Source organism: Oncorhynchus mykiss, chromosome 15 (genome assembly GCF_013265735.2).
Source record: "Oncorhynchus mykiss isolate Arlee chromosome 15, USDA_OmykA_1.1, whole genome shotgun sequence".
NCBI classification, from domain to species: Eukaryota; Metazoa; Chordata; class Actinopteri; order Salmoniformes; family Salmonidae; genus Oncorhynchus; species Oncorhynchus mykiss.
Window position 1 is genome coordinate 26,509,651 of NC_048579.1, and position 19,371 is coordinate 26,529,021.

The 19,371-nt window shown below is 42.5% G+C and overlaps 1 protein-coding gene across 2 annotated transcripts; it reads right to left on the reverse strand.

Annotated features, from left to right (window-relative positions):
* Window positions 1-4,028: 4,028 nt before the first annotated feature.
* Window positions 4,029-18,966, reverse strand: pxdc1b (PX domain containing 1b). Of its 2 annotated transcripts, none has more exons than XM_021562843.2 (6): window positions 18,744-18,966; window positions 17,979-18,315; window positions 12,577-12,668; window positions 12,278-12,395; window positions 11,683-11,806; window positions 4,029-5,381 (listed from the first exon to the last, which is right to left on the reverse strand). In XM_021562843.2, exons 2-6 carry the CDS (start codon window positions 18,232-18,234, stop codon window positions 5,258-5,260), a joined length of 714 nt encoding a protein of 237 aa, XP_021418518.2. In that variant the 5' UTR covers window positions 18,235-18,315; window positions 18,744-18,966; the 3' UTR covers window positions 4,029-5,257. The 2 variants fall into 2 exon arrangements, with proteins under 2 accessions (XP_021418518.2, XP_021418519.2); XM_021562844.2 differs by having other exon boundaries at window positions 17,979-18,257; window positions 18,744-18,964.
* Between the last annotated feature and the right edge of the window lie 405 nt (window positions 18,967-19,371).

Here is a 19,371-nt window from a genome sequence, read left to right on the forward strand (position 1 = left end):
CATTGTTTGTCTTCAGGAAGGCTTTATTACTGCCACTTTTAGTGAGTTTGGTACACATCTGGTGGATAGGGAGCCGTTTAAGTTCAACATAGGGGGGCCAAGCACAGGAAACAGCTCTTTCAGTAGTTTAGTTGGAATAGGGTCCAGTATGAAGCTTGAAGATTTAGAGGCCATGATTGAGATGTAGTATTAAAAAACTTGAGCATCTCCTTTGATCCTAGGTCCTGGAAGTGTTGTGCAGACTCAGGACAACTGAGCTTTGGAGAAATACGCAGCTTTAAAGAGGAGTCCGTAATTTGCTTTCTAATGATCATGATCTTTTCCTCAAAGAAGTTCATGAATTTCACTGTCAACGAAGCATGATTTGTGCCGCGCTCAAAACAACTGCTAACTTGGAACTGCGAAAACTTGACTTCAGTTAGTTCAAGACAACTGGGAAGTCAGGAACAAACGAGCTCAGACTGGCAAAATATGTTTTGAATGGTCATCCACCTCGGGAATTGTAAATCCGGCCTCTTTCTAGAGCTACGACCTGAAGATCAATGACACCATCATGATTTGACCTTGTTTTTTTCTGAGTTCCCAGTTGTTTTGAAAGCACCATCCAGAGAATGCCAGACTTTGATGACAAAATTTGCCCACGAAGGACTGCCACGTCACCTTCCTGTTCAAGTGAGCACAGCACAACAAGGCGAGTCCAAAAAATGTATTGTTTGCTGCTGCATAAGTTATGTAATATGCCAAGGAGATATGTATACTGTAGCTAAGAAAGTTATACTAAGTGTACATTATGTTGTGTAGTAAGATGTTAGTAGCCCATGTGCCTCACCCTAATAATTCAGTCTATTTACCCTTCTTAATTTTGCCTACTGCCCTGACTTGGTGGTGCACATGTAGCCTATAATCTGTTTTAGAGAAATGTAATCATCAAATATTGTAAGAGCTTTCAATCTGCTTATATCCCCCTTCATTTATCCTACGGTTCTGACTTGGTGTACAGGGAGAACACTGTAAGAACGGCCATTGTACTGAATTATGTCACTGTACATTTCAAAAGTGTTAAACAAATAGTTATATTGACTACGTCCGTCCTAGCTCGCTCATTAATATCTTAATCGAAACGACGGATTGCTTCTTATCCTCTTGTCTTCCCCTTATGCCATAGTTTGTGCATGTCAATTCTCATTAGAAACCACATTTGTTTCAGCAAGTCAGCCCTTTTTAAAGGCAGTAAATGAGGCTGAATGAACTGTTTCACGGATGGCCAGGTGTAGCACTGGTAAGATGTTGGGACAGCTTTGTGTAGGCCCTAACAGTTTGTGGGCACCGTTTCAGCGCCATTGAGGCTATCTCCATTTTGACGTAATCAATTTTCTTCTTCACGATTGGCTGATCCCTCCTGATGACTCGGTTGGACATGACTCCAACAGGTTCACCAGGAGCGATCAGCCAATGAAGTTGGAAGCCCCAGACAGTTTACATTAAAATGGTGGAAGATCTCAATGGCACTGCCCATGCTAATACAGCCTTTTGGCCACTAGATAACTCTATCATTCTCTATGGTTTTACCATATAACCTAAAATATAAGGTTTTATTACTCCATTATTTATGTTTTGTTGTCATCAGTCTTTGTAGACAATGTACATCCATGGACTTAAATAATTAGATTCTGATTGTGTGTAACTCTGATACCTACCACAAGAGAGCCCTGTTTCACACATCCTGAAGCTGTAGACCTTGAGTTGCAGTACCTGTTGATTTTTTATTCTTCCATTGAGGTATAATGCTCAGATATTGCCTCAATTATAAAAGAGTAACAGTCAAGGTTATTTTTTTTATTACAAAACATCTTTAATATAATTGTTACATAGTCTACCAATCATAGGCAGAATGAATGCTTCTAAATAAGTATTAACCCTTGGCTTACAATGTCCGCACCCCTGCGGAAATCGAATTAACATTATACAAAAAAAACATCAATCTGTCTGTTTAAGCTAGAGATATGTTTTTTTTTGCATGGGCTGCATCTCAATCCACCGCATCTGCCGATATCACCCGTGGGCATCTGTGGTGAAAGGTGGCAGAGCTAGTGCAGTGTTTGTCAAAACCATGAGACATCACGAAAATCGGTCTCCTCACGAAAACCTCTGTAGCGTCCGAACCGTTTGGCCTACAAACGATTGAAAGAGGACTCTTACGAACACGACAATGTTCTCCGTTTTGCTCAACCATTCCCACAAGACTCGTCTGAAGACAGTATACCCTCTTATGCCAACTTCTGTCTGTAGCGCCTGGAACGGTCGCCCCTCTGTGGAAAGCTGAGACTCTCACAAACATGACGATGTTCTCCGTTTTAAGGACGCATGACTTTCAACCTTCGTCTCTCCCGAGGCCGTACGGGAGTTGTAGCGATGAGACAAGATAGTAGCTACTAAAATCAATTGGATACCACGAAATTGGGGAGAAAAAGGGGCAAAATAAAATATATATATATATATATATATGGATGTTCTCCGTTTCGCTCTAGGACGCCCACAAGCCTCACAAGACTGAAGGTCCCGGTAACAGTTCAAATAATATATTGAAGTATAGTTTATGGAGATATTTTAGGCACTAAACTAAGGGGATAAATACATGTAAAAACAAAGAGTTCCCTGATCTTATATCACTCAGATATTCGACAGACACTTCAGAATAAACTTCTTTAGAATATATATTTTTTTAACTACCTGTTATTCAATGTGTTTCTATTGGTTAATAACAGTAGGCCTAATGCCAAATTCAATTTTTCATCCAATATATTTTGGGGGATACCTTAAGGAGCCTTAACATTCAAAATCAAATAGCTAAATAATCCTTGGTATGACCATCTTATAACAATTCAATTTGTTAGTTTAGAGCCCCCCACCAGACAGGATTTAGACTCTTGATTAATATAATTAATAATACTGAGCAGATGCAGTATGTTTCAAGATATGTCTCACACTGGCCGTAAGCATATCAACAAGGTTACAAGGCGGGTCACGGTTAGCTTAGCGATATGACAGCCAGTCTGTCAAACATTTGGACTATAAAAATAAATAACCTCTTAACATTATATTAAATTAGAATATCATTGTAATAAAACAAAAAGCATCTTCCAAATGATCACACCGATGTCTGACATTTGTTGAACTTGACATACTGGTGTGTTCAAAGAGTGTGGCGGAGAGACCAGAGTACTGGAGTTTGGTTGGGTACTCCTGAGGCCACACCGGATTAGTTGAGTACCGTTTAGACATGACTGGTGGATGGATGGATGCATGCACACTGCACAAGGTCCTTCACGAATCAATGTCTACTGTCTTGACTGACTCGGAACAGAAATGAATACAAATCAACCGTTCCATTCATCATGTATAATTTTCCTTTTAAATAGTCCAGTTCCTTATTTCAGCATTGAGTTGCTAGTGGTGGGATTTTCCTTCTCTCCCAGAGAGCATTAAGAAGGATGTGGTGCCATTTCTCCAACGCAGCCAGTCAACAGAACCACCTCCAGTGCCCAAAAATATGTGCTTTTCCTCCTCTTTAGGCTCTCTGCCGCTGAGAAAATAGAGAAGAAAGCAGGAAGAGAAAAAAGTGGGATAGTTTCACATGTTGAGAAAGACCTGGGTTTTCTCACGGGCTGAGCAATGGGCATGACTGTGTTGCTAACTAGGGGAGGGGAGTTTAGGGTCGGGTAAAGGCCCCATGTGCCAAGTTTCAGAATGTTCAGTGCCTGTGGATTCAGGGGAGGGGCAAACCCCTGTGGCTACAGAACAATACAGAGCAGAGGAAGACAGACAGCTAGCTACTTAGCTACCTACCCAGTAGCCAGAGGGCTCAATGCTGCTGCAGCTTCACACATACAGAGAAAAACTAGACTCACTTCTGTAGGGAGACAGGAACACATGTGAGCGACTAAACAAGTTACCACTACATCTACAGGACTGCTGAAGGTGCAGACAGCTGGAAAACCTTCCAATGGAAACAAATGCTGAGTCAATTATTTTGTTTTTTTCATCTTTAATTTGACTTGAAATGTGGACAGAAACCATGTTGGGGCATGCCATATTTTCAAATGTGCCATTCCCACATGTTTGGTGTCCAAATGATGTCTTATTTAGTGATATTGGGGAAATCATGTTGTGGCTGTGTTTAAACTGATGTTTATTTGCCAAACAACAGGAAGAGGAAAAATCCAGTGTTGGCCTAAATTCCCTTATAGTGGTTTTCCACACAACATTGTCATTTGTTATCTTTAGAAACAGAGAATATTTGTTTCTCCAGTGGCTGGCTACGCTGCCGACTCCCACACAGAGACTATAGTCAGCTGTTGGACTGAGTTGTGGAATTACAGTAGCCTATACAGCATAATACAGGGTCTGACATGGCCTTGCTTGAACCAGCAAAACACTGCTTGCGTACACTATGCACATGATAACAATCCCCTAGACGAAGATTACGCAACTGTTCAATTTTTGCTACTCAAACCAATCTGGTACTGTCATTCATACAGTGATGTAGTGTTCCGATTTGATGTTTTGAACACAATAACATCCCTAACCTGTCGTCCTAACATATAGGTGTGGTAGGTATAGGTGTGGTGTGGTGAGGAAAAGTCACATTGAACCAAAAAAAAGTTAATTTCCCATTCAATCCCAATTAGAAAAGTCAAGCTATCACTCCACATAAAACAATAATCTTTCGTAATACTGGTTGTAATGACAAGACTGCAGTTTAAGGCTGATACTGAACACAGTTCTATGAAGTACACCAAGTTCAATCCCAAAGAAAACTAAAATGCACAATTGTAGAGGAGAGAGGACACAGGAAGCAAGAAATGGGCAATCTCCTTATTTCCTTATAACCACATCTTGAGGATAGAGGACGAGGCACACTGGTGATATCACAGACATTGGACTTTGTAAGCCAGTGATATTAAATCTCTCTATATACAATCTTGCTGTGAGTAATACTACAGTCTGTGTGTATGTCTGTCCATACAGCCGCTGAACCCCAGGATCTGCTCTCCGATTCGACAGAGACAAAGCTGCCATGACAAACGTTGGCCTTTAAGCAGCAGTAGCAAAGTTAATCGGTGAAGTTGTGCAGCTACTGTAACATTTGTGGCCAACATGCTGGACAAAGCTGTCCACAGCTAGGTCACATGACATGGGTTGGTTTCTGACAGCATCTGAGCAGGCAGTGATGCTAACCGTCAGCCATTTTGGCTCCTCATTCCAGGATGTCCGTCTCAAAGGGGACCAGATGGTAGTAAGACAGGTTTGTGACGTAGGCATCGGAGTCATCGTCACTGATGTCTGGTTCCACCGTCAGGAACTCCCTGCCATCCTCGTACCTAAGAGAGGAAAACGCCAGACATGGGTATCACTCAACTCACTGGGCACACACCAGTTGAATCATAGTTGTTTCCACATCCTATTAATTCAGGTACGTTAAATCAATGTGGAATAGATGTTGAATTGACGTCCGTGCCCAGTAGGAATGGACCAAGTGGTCAACCCATACTAAGACACTAAATTTACTAAAACATGTGTTCAATAGGAGAGTAGGGAGGTAAGGCAATAAATAGGCCATGGAGGCAAAATAATTACAATTTAGCATTAACACTGGAATGACAGATGTGCAAGTAGAGAATAGAGATACTGGGGTACAAAAGTGCAAGAGGATAAGTAACAATATGGGGATGAGGTAGTTGGCTGTGCTATTTACAGATTGGCTGTGTATAGGTACAGTGATGATACACTGTGTACAGGTACAATGACAACTGATGCTTAAACTTAGAGAGAGGGAGATATAAGACTCCAGCTTCAGTGATTTGCTTTGTGGCAATTTTTTTGTAAAGACTTATAGTTGACCTGGAGCCAGTGGGTTTGGTGACGAATATGAAGCGAGGATCATCCAACGAGGGAATACTGGTCCCAGTGGTGGGTAGGATATGGGCTTTGGTGACAAAACGGATGGCACTGTGATAGACTGCATCCAATTTGTTGAGTAGAGTGTTGGAGGCTATTTTGTAAATGACATCGCCGAAGTCAAGGATCGGTAGGATGGTCAGTTTTACAAGGGCATGTTTGGCAGCATGAGTGAAGGATGCTTTGTTGCGAAATAGGAAGCCAATTCTAAATTCAATTTTGGATTGGAGATGCTTAATACGAGTCCGGAAGGAGAGTCCAGAGTAGCGATGCTGAATGAGCGGGCAGGTGTGGGCAGCGATTGGTTGAAGAGCATGCATTTAGTTTTACTTGCATTTAAGAGCAGTTGGAGGCAACGGAAGGAGAATTTTATGGCATTGAAGCTCATCTGGAGGGTTGTTAACACAGTGTCCAAAGAAGGGCCAGAAGTATACAGAATGGTGTTGTCTGCGTAGAGGTGGATCAGAGAATCACCAGCAGCAAGAGCAACATCATTGATATACACAGAGAAGAGTCGGCCCGAGAATTGAACCCTGTGACACCCCCATAGAGACTTCCAGAGGTCCAGACAATAGGCCCTCTGATTTGACACACTGAACACTATCAGAGAAGTAGTTGGTGAACCAGGCGAGGCAGTCATTTGAGAAACCAAGGCTGTTTAGTCTGCCGATAAGAATGTGGTGATTGACAGAGTCGAAAGCCTTGGCCAGGTCGACAAATACGGCTGCACAGTAATGTCTATTATCGATGGCGGTTATGATATCGTTTAGGACCTTGAGCGTGGCTGAGGTGCACCCATGACCAGCTCTGAAACCAGATTGCATAGCAGAGAAGGTACGGTGGGATTCTAAATGGTTGGAAAATCTGTTGACTTGGCTTTCGAAGACGTTAGAAAGGCAGGGTAGGATAAATATAGGTCTGTAGTAGTTTGGGTCTAGAGTGTCTCTCCCTTTGAAGAGGGAGATGATCGCGATAGCTTTCCAATCGTTGGGAATCTCAGAAAGAGAGATTGAACAGGCTAGTAATAGAGGTTGCAACAATTTCGGCATATAATTTTAGAATGAGAGGGTCCAGATTGTCTAGCCCGGCTGATTTGTAGGGGTCCAGATTTTGCAGCTCTTTCAGAACATCAGCTATCTGGATTTGGGTGAAGGAGAAATGGGGAGGCTTGGGCGAGTTGCTGTGGGGGGTGCCGGGTAGTTGACCGGAGTAGGGGTAGCCAGGTGGAAAGCATGGCCAGCCGTAGAAAAATGCTTATTGAAATTCTCAATTATAGTGGATTTATCGTGGTGACAGTGTTTCCTATTCTCAGTGCTGTGGACAGCTGGGAGGAGCTGCTCTTATTCTCCATGGACTTTAGTGTCCCAGAACTTTTTTTTGAGTTTGTGCTACAGGATGCAAATTGCTGTTTGAAAAATCTAGCCTTAGCTTTCCTAAATGCCTGTGTATACTGGTTCCTAATTTCCCTAAAAAGTTTAATATCACGGGGGCTATTCGATGCTAATGCAGTACGCCACAGGATGTGTTTGTGCTGGTCAAGGGCAGTCGGGTCTGGAGTGAACCAAGGGCTATATCTAATATGGTTCTAATAACCATCTAATATGGTTCTAAAATTTTTGAACGGAGCAGGCTAATTTAAGAGGGTGAGGAAGGCACTTTTAAAGAATAACCAGGCATCCTCTACTGACGGGATGAGGTCAGTATTATTCCAGGATACCCCGGCCAGGTCGATTAGAAAGGCCTGCTCGCTGAAGTGTTTTAGGGAGTGTGGAGGGGTGGTCGTTTGACCACAGACCCATTACGGATGCAGGCAATGAGGCAGTGATCGCTGAGATCTTGGTTGAAAACAGCAGAGGTGTATTTGGAGGGCAGGTTGGTTAGGATGATATCTATGAGGGTGCCCATGTTTACCGATTTGGGGTTGTACCTGGTAGGTTCATTGATAATTTGTGTGAGATTGAGGGCATCAAGCTTAGATTATAGGATGGCCTGGGTATTAAGCATGTCCCAGTTTAGGTCACCTAGCAGCATGAGCTCTGAAGATGGATTGGGGGCAATCAATTCACATATGGTGTCCAGGTCAGAGGGTGGTCTATAGCAAGCGGCAAGGGTGAGAGACTTGTTTTTGGAAAGGTGGATTTTTAAAAGTAGAAGCTCGAATTGTTTGGGTACAGACCTGGATAATAAGAGAAGGCCTGCAGAGGCAGGCTAACTCCGCCCCCTTCGGCAGTTCAATCTTGGCGGAAAATGTTATAGTTTGGGATGGAAATTTTAGGGGGTTTTGGTGGTCTTCCTAAGCCAGGATTCAGACACGGCTAAGACAACCGGGTTGGCAGAGTGTGCTAAAGCAGTGAATAAAACAAACTTAGGGAGGAGGCTTCTAGTGTTAACATGCATGAAACCAAGGCTTTTAACGTTACAGAAGTCAACAAATGAGATCACCTGGGGAATAGGAGTGGAGCTAGGCACTGCAGGTCCTGGATTAACCTCTACATCACCAGAGGAGTAGGATAAGGGTACGGCTAAAGGCTATAAGAACTGGTCGTCTAGTACGTTCGGAACACAGAGTAAAAGGAGCAGGTTTCTGGGCGCGATAGAATAGATTCAAGGCATAATGTACAGACATAGGTATGGTAGGATGTGAGTACATTGGAAGTAAATCTAGGCATTGAGTGATGAGACAGATATTGTCTCGAGAAACATTTAAACCAGGTGATGTCATCGCATATGTGGGAGATGGAACTAAATGGTTGTTTAAGGCATATTGAGCAGGGCTAGAGGCTCTACAGTGAAATAAAACAATCACTAACCAGAACAGTGAAGGCATATTGACATTAGGGAAAGGCATGCGTAGCCGAGTAATCTTACGGGTCCAGTGAATGGTTGTGCTGGCTGGAGACACGGCGATTCAGACTGCTAGCAGGCCGGGGCTAGCAAGCTAGCAGAAGGGTCTTAGAGGGATGTCGCGACGGAGGAAAGTCTGTTTTAGCCTCCTCGTGCGGTTCCGTCGATAGGCCAGTCGTGATAGATTAGTAGGGTTCCGTGTAGCAGAGGGGTCCAGTCCAATTGACAAATGGATCTATTCAGCTAACAGTCCAATATGCTCTAGACAGCTAGCGGGCCACGGCTAGCAGGCTAGCAGATGGGCATTCAGGGGACGTCGAGACCAAGGGGCCTGTTGGAAAAAAGACCCTGGGGCAGATTACGTCGGTAGTCCAGTCGTGATGGATAAGCAGGGCTTTGTGTGGTAAAAGGGGCCCAGGCCGATTGGCAAAATAGGAATAGTGGTACGAGAAACTGGCCCGCCGGACCTATTAGCTAACAGTCCGATATGGTCTAGACAGCTAGCGGGAGCTAGCGGGACGCGGCTAGCAGATGGGCATTCAGGGAACGTCACGACGTAGGAGCCAGTTGAGTAACCCCCTCGAGCAGATTAAGTCGCTAGTCCAGTCGTGAAGAATTGGCGGGGTTCCGTACCCCGTACCGGCAGTAAAAGGGGTCCAGGAGTGGCTGATTGACCTCTTCAGCTAGCTGGGAGATTGGCCTAGTATGGGCTAGCTCCAGGCTAATTGGTGCTTGCTTCGGGACAGATACGTTAGCCAGAAGTGTTCACTCGGATTGCAGCTAGCTAGCTATGATGATCCAGGTGAGAAGATTCAGTTAAAGTCGGAAGTTTACATACACCTTAGCCAAATATATTTAAACTCAGTTTTTCACAATTCCTGACATTTAATCCATGTAAAAATCCCCTGTTTTAGGTCAGCTAGGATCACCACTTTATTTTAAGAATGTGAAATGTCAGAATAATAGTAGAGAGAATTATTTATTTCAGCTTTAATTTCTTTCATCACATTCCCAGTGGGTCAGAAGTTAACATACACTCAATTAGTATTTGGTAGCAATGCCTTTAAATTGTTTAACTTGAGTCAAATATTTTGGGTAGCCTTCCAAACTTCCCACAATAAGTTGGGTGAATTTTGGCCCATTCCTCCTGACAGAGCTGGTGTAACCGAGTCAGGTTTGTAAGTCTCCTTACTCGCACATTTTCTATAGGATGAGGTCAGGGCTTTGTGATGGCCCCTCCAATACCTTGACATGGTTGTCCTTAAGACATTTTGCCACAACTTTAAGTATGCTTGGGGTCATTGTCCATTTGGAAGACCCATTTGCGACCAAGCTTTAACTTCCTGACTGATGTCTTGATATGTTGCTTCAATTTATCCACGTAATTTTCCCACCTCATGATGCCATCTATTTTGTGAAGTGCACCAGTCCCTCGGGCAGCAAAGCATCCCCACAACATGATGCTGCCACTCCCGTGATTCACGGTCGGGATGGTGTTCTTCGGCCTGCTAGCCTGCCCCTTTTTCCTCCAAACATAACGATGGTCATTATGGACAAACAGTTCTATTTTTGTTTCATCAGACCAGAGGACATTTCTCCAAAAAGTACGATCTTTGTCCCCATGTGCAGCTGCAAACCGTAGTCTGGCTTTTTTATGCCGGTTATGGAGCAGTGTCTTCTTCCTTGCTGAGCGGCCATTCAGGTTAGGTCGATATAGGAATTGTTTTACTGTGGATATAGATACTTTTGTACCTGTTCCCCCAGCATCTTCACAAGGTCCTTTGCTGTTGTTCTGGGATTGATTTGCACTTTTCGCACCAAAGTATGTTCACCTCTAGGAGACAGAACGCGTCTCCTTCCTGAGCGGTATCACGGCTGCGTGGTCCCATGGTGCTTATACTTGCGTACTATTGTTTGTGGTGAATGTGGTACCTTCAGGCGTTTGGAGATTGCTGCAATGTTTTTTTCTGGCTGATTTAAAAAAAAATCTTCCCATGATGTCAAGCAAAGAGCATTGAGTACCTCCAATTTTTTTTTTTTTTTTTTTTTGTATTTATTAGACCTTTATTTAACCAGGCAAGTCAGTTAAGAACAAATTCTTATTTTCAATGACGGCCTAGGAACAGTGGGTTAGCTGCGTGTTCAGGGGCAGAACGACAGAACGACCGGTTCCTAGTCCAACTCTCTAACCACTAGGCTACCCTGCCGCCCCAATTAAATCAAATGATGTCATGCACAAAGTAGATGTCCTAACCTACTTTCCAAAGCAATATTTTGTTAACAAAAAAAATTGTGGAGTGGCTTAAAAACAAGTTTGAATGACTTTAATGACTGACTTTAACCGCATTGTAATATTTGGTGAAAAATATTTGGTTGTGGAGACTGAGTAAAGGTCCCTCCCTAGCTTCCCTCCTCACACCCCACCCAGGGAAGGAAGCACTGAGACATTTCCTGAGGGGGACCCTGGAACCTCTTTGAAATTCAAGGAACAAACACTTGTGATCCTAAAAGGTCCCTGTAGGTGTGTGTGTAGTAAAGATAATGTGTAGTAAAGATAATGTGAACTGTACGAAAAGTAACAGGATATATCATGTTTGTACAATAAAATAGGCCTAAATTCAGGAGAAAACACTTTTCTTCTTCAACCTCAGTCATTCTGGTTAACGCGTGATACTGCCATGCTTCTCTGGTTGTGGTGCAGGGAGTTACAGTCCAAAGTCAACATTGTATTAGAAATATTAAAATATCTACGGCACACACAATTTCACCTCTTATGAGGATGAAGAAATGCCCATTTGTCTCAATACACAATGACATTGATACTGACTGGTAAGGTGAATCTAACAGGTAAAAAAAGTCGTAAAGTCACGTGTTACTTACAGGTGTTCTGCAGAGCCAGCAGCAGAGTCAGTGGATGAGGGTCTCTCTGCGTCCTGTGGCAGACTCTCATCAAACACGATTGTCTCAGTGTTGGCCAGACAGAAGCCATTGGAACGCATGATCTCTGTAGGGCACAGAACACATTCTACAGTTTAGGACATGAACAGTCTACCCCATGTTTTGTCTGTTGTTTATATGTCCTGTAAGGAATTCTTTAACGCAAGGCACATTTCTGTGAAAACAGACGATACAATTCCAGCTTATCTTATATTACTCAGAGGTTTCCTGGTTCAGATGTCAAGTGGGGCATGCTGTTGTTGTTGAATTGCATTGGTTGTTTGGGTGGTTAAAAGGAAAGTTACTTTGTTTTTAAATTTGATTTAACTAGGCAAGTCAGTTAAGAAACCATTCTTATTTACAATGACAGTCTACCCGTCATGGCCGGTTGGGATACAGCCTGGAATCAAACCAGGATCTGTAGTGACGCCTCCAGGACTGGGATGCAGTGCCTTAGACCGCTGCGCCACTCGGGAGCCCCAGTTAATACTGGGAAGAAAGCGGAGTGTTTTCCCTGTGTTTCACCACGAATCAATACCTGATATCTTGTATGGACTCTGGAAGCATGGCTGGATCTTGTGGACGTTGTCATTTTTCAGCACTTGGTCCAGCGGTGATCGCTCAAAGAATGTCAACACCACCTCTGACCTAGAATACTGGGGAGACAGACAGCACAGATAGTATGAGCATGGGTTCTATTTATGAGAGCCATACAAAAATGCATTATAACTAATCTCAAATGTGGTATGTTGGAAGGTGTATAAATGAATAGGTTTGCATACAAGTTGATCAAATCCAAATGTGTAGAGGGGCAGTCCTAAACGACTAGTGACCCACCTTCCATGGCATGTTGATTGCATTCTTCAGTAGCTTCTCCACCTCATTTAGTTTCAGCTCAATGTCACTGGCCTCTTTAATCTTAACCAGACCTAAACACAAAATGACACAAACATAACGCAGTCAAAGGTTATTACATGGTTATTACCACTTTATTGTATTAATCTCACAAAACTGAAAATCTTAGGCCTCAAGTAAATTCTCAGGTAACAAACCAGGTACACATTTAAACTCGATTTGATTCCCAAGACAAACCAAAAGCCATAATTTTGAGACAGCCTGAGCTTTCAGACCAAAATAACTCTCCTACTGAGAGAACATGAGGTAAATCCTATCTGTGCATCCACCATAACAATAGGGCAGCTACTTTGACCTTTGTGTCAACTAGCATCTTATCTATCCACAGGCCAGAACACACAACAAAGGCTAAATGGGAGGAGGGCCCAATTCAACTTTACTCATGTAAAAAAGGTTGCCAAAAAAAATATAATTGAAAAGGTGGCAATCAGTAAAAGGAGAACCTTTATATTCACAATCACAATGCTCCTGTGATATTTGTTCTGGGCATGGCAAGTACAGAGAAACACAAATAGACTTATTTAAATTAAGTGGACATAGTTTTAAGAGCACGCAACTGCACGTGTCACAAATAGGATAACCAGCAAGAATGCCAACACGGCTCAGTAAAATGCTAGGTAATAGGCAGCACAGGATCTGAAAGTGGCAACAGCAGAATATAGGAAAACTGCAGTATAGACGTACAGCACACCTATCTACCTCAGCAGCATGATACATGGATTAACAATGCAAAGTATAAGAGAGGTTTTAGATTTAGAAGCTGGGTGGAAAGTTTCACTTCGGGAATAAGCACTAGCAATGAGGGCTTTAATATTGGCAAACACATGTCCAAAAAAAGAGTGGAAAGTAGCCTGCTTAGTTGGTTTGGACCTTTCATAAACAGGGGGATGTGTGAGTGAATATGTACTTAAGCCTTTACAATCCAATGATGCAGAGTGAAAACTAGTGACTATGACGCATTAGTCATTGGATCTGCCTTCCACTTCCAACTAGTCCCAAAATAGCATGTACGGCCATTCATAGTCATGATGACTACGATAGTGAGGTTGATGATGACGATCCTCCAGAAAACTACTGATGAGGTCTTACTGAGGTGATGCGACTAGTGCGCACGATGCAGCCACAGAGCTGCTCCCTTCGGATAGATAGAGGGCTGCGTAAGAGGATGCGAGGCAGCGCTCTGCTGATGTAACAATCTCATTCATTTCTAATGGCCCACAGTCATGACATTACGCCCCAGGGTTTGAGGAGTGATTAGGTCATGAAATGTTTTTGGTTAAAAAAAATGTAAAAAGTAGTGCACACTTATAGGGAATATGATGCCATTTGAGAGCAAATTTGAGACCAATAAGTGCTTGTTTGTCTGCAAATAAGAGGTTTATTGTATTGTTGTTTTTTTAATCATAGGCTTAGACGTATGATTAGTATTCTTGGTTATGTCATGGTAGAGATACAGTGTGCCATTTTGAATATCATATGGTCTTCTCTTCTTTATTGGATGTTTCATTTGAAAGACATGCCTAATAACCCTGGGAGCATAGCCTCAAGGAAAATGCAACAAATCTACACCACACATGGCGGTTGCTCAAATGCAACAAACATGAAGATAACTGTCCTCTCAGACAACACTCGAAAACCGCCTCGCTGTTTTCCGTGTAAACAGATGTTTGGAAATCTGTTCACAGGATTTCACCTTTGATATGGAAACGTGAGCAACATGAGCGCTGGCGTGGAATGCCAAAATAAAGTTGTAGATTTAAAATGGAACACAACCACTGAACATATTCCTCTCTCAATTAATTATATTTCGAAGTTGAAGCTAAATGTATAGAAATAGTGGTCCTCTGAAAATAAGCCATGAAATATTTTGAAACTAAAAATCAGCTGTGTTTGTTCCGACCAGGCTCCCTGAGTGCATGTCCTCACTTCCTGTGGAAGAGTCCATTTCCTGTCTCCACTTCCTGGAATCGCGTTGAAGAGGGAAACACTAAACTTGTGTTTTCTGTTCTCCTTGTGTAACACAATAAGTAAGGGGCCAAATTGGTCTAATAATTGTCCTCTCTACCAGCATTCTGGCCATTCAAACTGTTCCCATGTGCACATCAAAGAATTTGCCTGTAGCCAAGAAATAGGCCAACAGTAGTTCATAGCCTACATTTAGTTGGCTGAGGAACACTGCACAGATACTGCTAGTATCTTTACCAACAAAAATCTGTTGTTTTCTGCCCATTGTAGCGAGCATATTATTACGTTCTCGCTTTTTTTTAAAGTGTAGCTACAACCATTTATGGTAATAGATTTCGTAATTAAACAAGCTTACAATGCAATGAAAAAGTGTAGTTACACAACTACTTAATGTGATACCTGTTTGTGCTGTCATTTGCATATCAACCATGGCCTCCACATCATCCTTACACATGATATTTCAACATTTATAAGACCTTATCAACAGCTATTTCACAATGACATCCTACAGCACATCAGACCGGCCCATGTCAGCATGATACTACAACATTATAGCCTTTAGTAGTGTCATGTACTGCAACATTATCTAACCACCATCACCCCGGTTAGATGAGTATGTTCCATAAGGTGTTGCCGTTTGATCATTAGATACAGAGCACCAAATTCCATAATAAATCTTAGGTTAAGCCTTTAAACAGTGTTCTCGGCTGTCCTCTCCGTCACCAGTCTGAGTCTGTTATGTCTAGATGTTTGGGCGGTGCCCTCGTGACTGGCTCTCATGCCAGCAGAACCAGCACATCACTTCCTGTCTGTGATGCCCACTCCAGGGTAACATGTCAGGTGACTGATGAAGGCCTAAGCAGGCCACAGTAGGGGCTAGCCTAAATATAGGAGGCCCACTCCTTCAGCCAGGCCTGTATATCACCCTCTCACCACAATGACCTCAGCCTGAAAGTTCCCTAGAAGTTCTGCACGCCTCTCTTGTTGCCTAGGTACAGCACAGAAACAAGAGTAGGGCCAGAAACAGTGTGAATAAAGAACACAACATAGGGAAGCAAGGACAGCTCGAGCTAGGTCCACTTTTCATCTGAGTGCCAATTAGAAGACGGATCGAAATAAAATATTGAGCCGAGGTGGAAATTAAAGGGCATGGGGAAACGGAATGGTATTCATCTGTGGCCAGCTATCCATCACTGACATGATTCAACTCTACCTACACCACTACTGGAGTAACACTTGGATGAAGTCCCTATTTCAATACCCATCTCCCTCCATCCGTATCTCAAACAACAAGACATGAGAATGGACGATGAGACACCAGGAAAAGAAGAAGTGCAAAATGAGTTGTTTTGCATCACACGCAGCCGAGAAAGGAGAAGAGCCAATCCTCAGCAGTGACAGCTATTTCGGTGTATGGGAAGGAAACAGAGCCTTCCAGTCGCCACAAAAAGGCTGGCGTGGGGGTACAGTTTACAAAACACACTTACTGTAAGCTGAATGGACACAGACAAAATAGAAGTACCAAAGAGGCTGTGCAAGGTGAACACCCAGCTATCACATTTGGTTCCTTGGAAGTTGTGGGAACATACGTTTTTGGTTTCCCATTGGTTCTGGGAACGAAGCCATAAGGTTCCTGACCAATAAAACTGAACGTTTTTTAAACGTTCTGAGAACAAAATGTTTTTGGGGGCCTGTTCTGGGAATGTACATTTTCATGTATAGTAGGGAGGTTCCTTTCACTGAATGTTTCAATAAGGGTTTTAATAACACTGCTAGCTTAGTTTGGATAACTGATTTCAACTCCAAACACAGATAAACATTTATTTGCTTATGCTTTAAAACATGCAAACACATTTATTTTTTTATTGTGGCATGGTCAGTGAGATTCAAACATATGATATTCTGTTCACTATCCAAGGAATTAGCCCACTGCGCCACCAGGATGGGGCTAGCCTGCCATGTTTTTTTGTGTTTTAAAAAAAACTAATACGAAGCTGTTCCTTTTAGTCTATTCAAACAGGCTCTGCTTCCTTTCAAAAGAAATAAGCACTCATTAAGATCAGGTGTGGCCAATTAGTGGGCTCGGCCAACAGAGCTGCAGAAAATGTTATGCTGAAAGTACTGAACGTTTCTTAACATTCTCTGAACATTGACTTTAAACAGAACCACGTGGAAACCTGCAGAAAGTGTTATGCTGAAGAACCACGCTCTAAGAAACATATGGTTCTCAGAATGTTATGTGCTAGCTGGGCATAGAAGTGGCATGAGCTGGGCATCCTGCCAGACAGCACCCAGCCTGGGCAATGTCAGGGCACCATCGTGACAGACAGGGCAGTAAGAGGTATACAACCCAGGGCCGTGTGTTTGGCTTTCATGTGTCACAATCCTTTCCAACTGTCTGGGGGTTCTGTTTACTACGGGATAGGATCTGCTTCTATTGCAGAACAAGCTGGTCAACAATTCAATCACGCGGGACATACAGTAGATTAGCCTAATCACAACCTAAACATTTGATAACATTTAATGTATTATAGAAATGGTCCACAAACACTTGATAGGGGGGAGTAACTGAGCCTTTCAGCGTTACCTCAACATTATTAAAGCCAATGGATAGGCTGCCTCCTAATTTATCCAAAACATTCACTGACAAATCCACACATTAACCTTTTCCAATATGATTTTAATTTTGACAGTTAGCCTGTGCTACTATAAACCTAACCCATAGCCTCCAGCTCTGAACACCAAACAACCAAAAATGTGCTAGTGATAAAGGATAGCCTAGTGATGGCCAGTTAAATCAGTCCTATTGCTCTTGACTTAAGTTCCAGTCAATCATGTTAGGGGGTTCCCAGAGAACCTAAAACAGTATCCGGAATCATGTAGACCAAAGAGCAGCTATTTGATAGGTCTGGTATTATGTGTTCTCCAAAGTGGACCCAATCAATTATTAAACGGACAGTGTCTACCTGGGTCATGAAAACAACAATTAATCCTTATTTATCCACTGTAAATAATACAACAGATTTATCTATCTATCTGTATCAACAGATCTATCTATATCAAATGTGCCCATGTAATTCCCACCTGTCAAAAATACCAATTTGAATACAATAATTGATGACAAAGTTCTCAACACTTCAAAACATTGGCTGATCTTTAAAAAACTTTTGACCAATCAGATCAGCTATGAAACAGAGCTGATGTGAAAAGATCTTATGTGATTGGTCAAAAGGCCAATTAATAGAAAAAACATCCGAACTGTATTGTGGCTATTGTCTTCAAATGACCATATAATTCATTACTTAATTGGTTAATTGATTAAACACAATTTCCAGTGGCATGGGGTACACTATACCAACCTTCGATAAGCGGCGACTTGGAGAGAGCTCTTCTGTCCTCAGGGAATGATTCAACCAGTCTTTTGAACAATCTCCCAAAATCGGAATAACTCCTGTGCAAATACAAAACGTTTCTGTCTGACCACTCGGTTCTGATCTCGTAGAATTCTTCTTCCTCTCCTCGCTGATTTATGATCAGTCTCCGGATCCCGTTCACCCAGCAATCCTTGACAAACATGTTGACCAGAGACGTCCCCTCGAATATCGCCGATGCCATTCCTCAGCAGTCAGTCCAGCATTCTGAGAAGGAGTGGGACGTTGGAGTGAAGTCATGGACTTTGGAATAACATTGCCCACCCTGAACCGGGTAAAATAACAATTTCAAATAAATCATTAACTTGTAAGCATGTGGGGGGAAATGCTAATATAAGGAATAGTGGCCAAGACCACTTCAAAAACCTCCGTCATAACTCTAAAACCGTTACAATGTAGAAAACCAACAAAATTATTTCAGTTTCGCTTGCTCAGCCCATCACAGACGCAGTCTTAAACGTGGCACTGTCACCGCCTTCATAGTCATTAGTCACCACAGGGTAAGAAAATAATGAATTTTTACTTGATAATCCTCCCAGAATTCAAATGGACTCAAATAGCTATTTAGCTGTTGTTCAATAACAATGATTTATTTACTAGTCCACTTTAAGTTCAGGGTCACAGATGACGCCTTAAAACAGTTAGTTGCCCTTCACAAAATGATGTTAGTATATTGTTCTTTTATCGTCTTACTGTTCTTCTACGAGTCTTCTGATTAACTTCATGCGTAGAACTGAATGCAAAAGAATTGCATATTCGATGTCCTGTTCTTCAAGGCTTTAATCCCCTGACAGTTTGTCGACGTTTGCCTTTAGAGGATGCATCTTGCACACTGATTCCAGAGTTGACGGCTTTTGTCGCTCAGGCGAAAAATATCCGTCGGTTTCCTCCCCTCGCAGAAGTTGACTCCTCTCTCCCTCCCCTCTTCTTCTTCCTCGCTCCTTGTCAACAGTGTGGATACTATGCAAGGAATGCAACTGCGCGAAGAGAGACCGAATTGTCCATGTAAGCTGCCTAGGCTACTTCAAAACTTGCATACCTTTTCTTTCTGATGTACAGTTGTGTTCAGCAGTTATAGTATGTCAACCTGGACTCAGGGGTAGATGTAGTAACCCTCATGAAAAAGTACTACTGAACTACTACACAAGATCTACACAAAACCTACTGGTATTACTACTTGATTGCTGTTGAGATGTGTAGTAAACGAGTAGTGAGTTATGTGTTAATTTCAGTAGTGATGAGTGATAAATTGGGACGTTTCACTACTGGTGAACACTACATATTTCTTATTCAAATCGCTACATAATTCTCCCTTAATGAC

Bases quoted from the DNA above. Each gene is read 5' to 3' on its own strand.
- pxdc1b (XM_021562843.2), bottom strand. From the start codon at position 18,234: ATGGCATCGGCGATATTCGAGGGGACGTCTCTGGTCAACATGTTTGTC. The intron at 12,396-12,576 runs GTGGGTCACTAG...CTGTCTCCCCAG, and splicing joins CAATCAACATGCCATGGAAG to TATTCTAGGTCAGAGGTGGT. The intron at 5,382-11,682 runs GTAAGTAACACG...TTCCTCTCTTAG, and splicing joins GCTGGCTCTGCAGAACACCT to GTACGAGGATGGCAGGGAGT.